This window comes from Dendroctonus ponderosae, unplaced genomic scaffold, assembly GCF_020466585.1.
Source record: "Dendroctonus ponderosae isolate FM_Combo_2020 unplaced genomic scaffold, Dpon_F_20191213v2 Dpon_F_20191213_933, whole genome shotgun sequence".
Classification (NCBI taxonomy): domain Eukaryota; kingdom Metazoa; phylum Arthropoda; class Insecta; order Coleoptera; family Curculionidae; genus Dendroctonus; species Dendroctonus ponderosae.
This window is the reverse complement of record NW_026019153.1, coordinates 2,847-4,969: the sequence shown is the minus strand read 5'-3', so window position 1 is coordinate 4,969 and position 2,123 is coordinate 2,847. Positions and strand designations below refer to the sequence as shown.

Genomic DNA, 2,123 nt, shown 5'->3' with positions numbered 1-2,123 from the left:
TGCATGGAGTTCCTGTGCGCGTGTAGAAAAAATCGGATGTCTTCACTTTGCCTGTCTGTGGCCTTTTATTGGCAAGGCAGCAAACTTTCAAAAAATTCTCCAAAATGAACCGAAAAAGGCAGGTTTTTGTCAATTTGCGTCTTTACAGAGGCTATTGTACCATTTCCAAAGGAAAAACCCGCGTTGGTCTATCTGCTCTAGTTCATTAAAAATGTGGTGTTTTCACTTTCCTTGCTCTTAATGCGGAGTTAATGTTCAAAAAATTCTCACAACTGAACCTCATTATGGAAACTTCCGAAACCTTCAGCCAATATAATAGAAAAAGTGCCCTTTTCAGACGAATAACTTCCATTTCTCTATCTACTTTCGTTTGGAAGAAATCGCAACGCGGACCTCCAAAACTGACCATGCGGAGGGAGATTTAAAAACTCTTGGCACAAATAAACGAAAAAATGCACTCACTTTCTGGAAAAGTACCGAAAGAAACCCAATTCATCTTCCATAAAGTGAAACGTACCATTAAAGTGAAACAGTCGTTAAACGCATGGGCAAATGCTAAAATGCTTCGGCAGTTTGGCGAAATTTATGATATAATTTTATATCGCAGTAAAACGGTTAAAAATAGAGTTCCGGGTCGACATAAAAAATGGTCCAGGGCGGTGCGCGGCTCGATTCCACCGTTTTCATTCAAACGACTGTCCGATCAYATCTCATGGYCGTCGCTCMYCGTGTTGAAACTGGACTTGAAGAAGAATTATTGTCACCGGTCGACCTGCTTTTTTTCACGGCTTCGTCCGATTGACCCAATTCAAACGCAAAAAAATAACTTTTGCATTTTCATTGTCTAATTTCAGTAAACGAGTCAGAAAGTCGATCTTTGGGGATTGGCTCAACTCACTCATCCTCAAAGCTCCTCTATTCGTCTAAATTCTAGAGCTAATTTCACTCAAACCCCACAGAATTGAAAATCGGTTGCAACCAAACCCCGCGTTTACAACCAACTGAATGTTTCCAGATTGCCTCAATTCGGAAAAGAAGTCAATAGAGCTAATTTCCCAGACCAAAACTGATCAAATCCTGCCAATTCCTTTCCCTGCGGCAAAACAATCAGGCCAGACCCGCCCCCCTCAACCAGAAAAAGAATGCCAGAAAACGCCTGACAAATCTTCAACCGAAATCCAGGCCTACCGGACTCTGGACCCTCCAAGCGAGGGCAGCCAGACGAATCCACCAGCTCAATGCCTCAAACATCCGAAGGTTAAATGCAAGAAAATTGCTGCTGAAGAGGCCGTTCTGAGCCACGCTGGGGTAAAAACCCCAATGCCCAGCCGGATTCCACGAGCCAAAAGCATGATTGAGGAAAAAATGGGCTGTGAGTTTGCTGGAAATTGCCAACAAAAGATTTTTGTGGGCAAAAACAATGTGTTTTTCAGCCGGAATTTTCGATAAGGCCCCAACTGAAGGGGGCGCCGTTAAGTCCCAGTGCGCCAAACGAACCCCTAAGGAAGCCAGCTACAGCAGCCTGAGGCAAAGGAGTAAAACCCCTAAGGGTGATGGTTCGACAGTGTTGTAAAATGTCCATGAATTTCTTTGAAATGTATTTTTCTGGTAAACACCTTTTTAAGTCCGGAGTGTATTGAGTAGCTTATTTTTTACTGAAAGCGCCTCAACCCGATGACATTTTCGGAGTATTTGCAAGACATGACAGTGACGTTAGAGAGGATTTGACATTTTCCATCGAGTTCAAACGTCACATGAACTGTAACGATGATGATGACCTGAACTGTGTAAAGTAACCAACTAAAATTGATGCCAAATGGGTCAAAATCCAGATTATTCAAACCGCTTGTTCTATAAATGCGTACTAATAAGCGATTTTTTTTCTTGGGTGGTTTAAAAGTTGATTTCCCGGGCAAAAATCAGTGGCAATATTGACTGCTTTTTAACTTTGCGTAATTAACTTTGATACTTACTCACCTGGTATGAAGAGACGTCCATCTTCAGACAGCATGCACTTGTGAGACGATTTTCACTTCGTTCTGGCTCATTTATCACGAAAACCCGACTGAGCTGCAATTTTTTAAACTCGATGACAGTGTCATTAGCGAAAAGTTGACATTTTC

At 42.2% G+C, this 2,123-nt stretch overlaps 1 protein-coding gene across 1 annotated transcript; it reads left to right on the top strand.

The window, feature by feature from the left end:
- Positions 1-1,015: 1,015 nt before the first annotated feature.
- LOC125502327 lies at positions 1,016-1,627 on the top strand (the record flags this gene model as incomplete). Its single annotated transcript, XM_048670023.1, is given in 2 exon segments — positions 1,016-1,372; positions 1,434-1,627. Coding segments are annotated over 2 exon segments (497 nt in total), but the record flags the coding sequence as incomplete, so codon positions are not given.
- Positions 1,628-2,123: the final 496 nt, after the last annotated feature.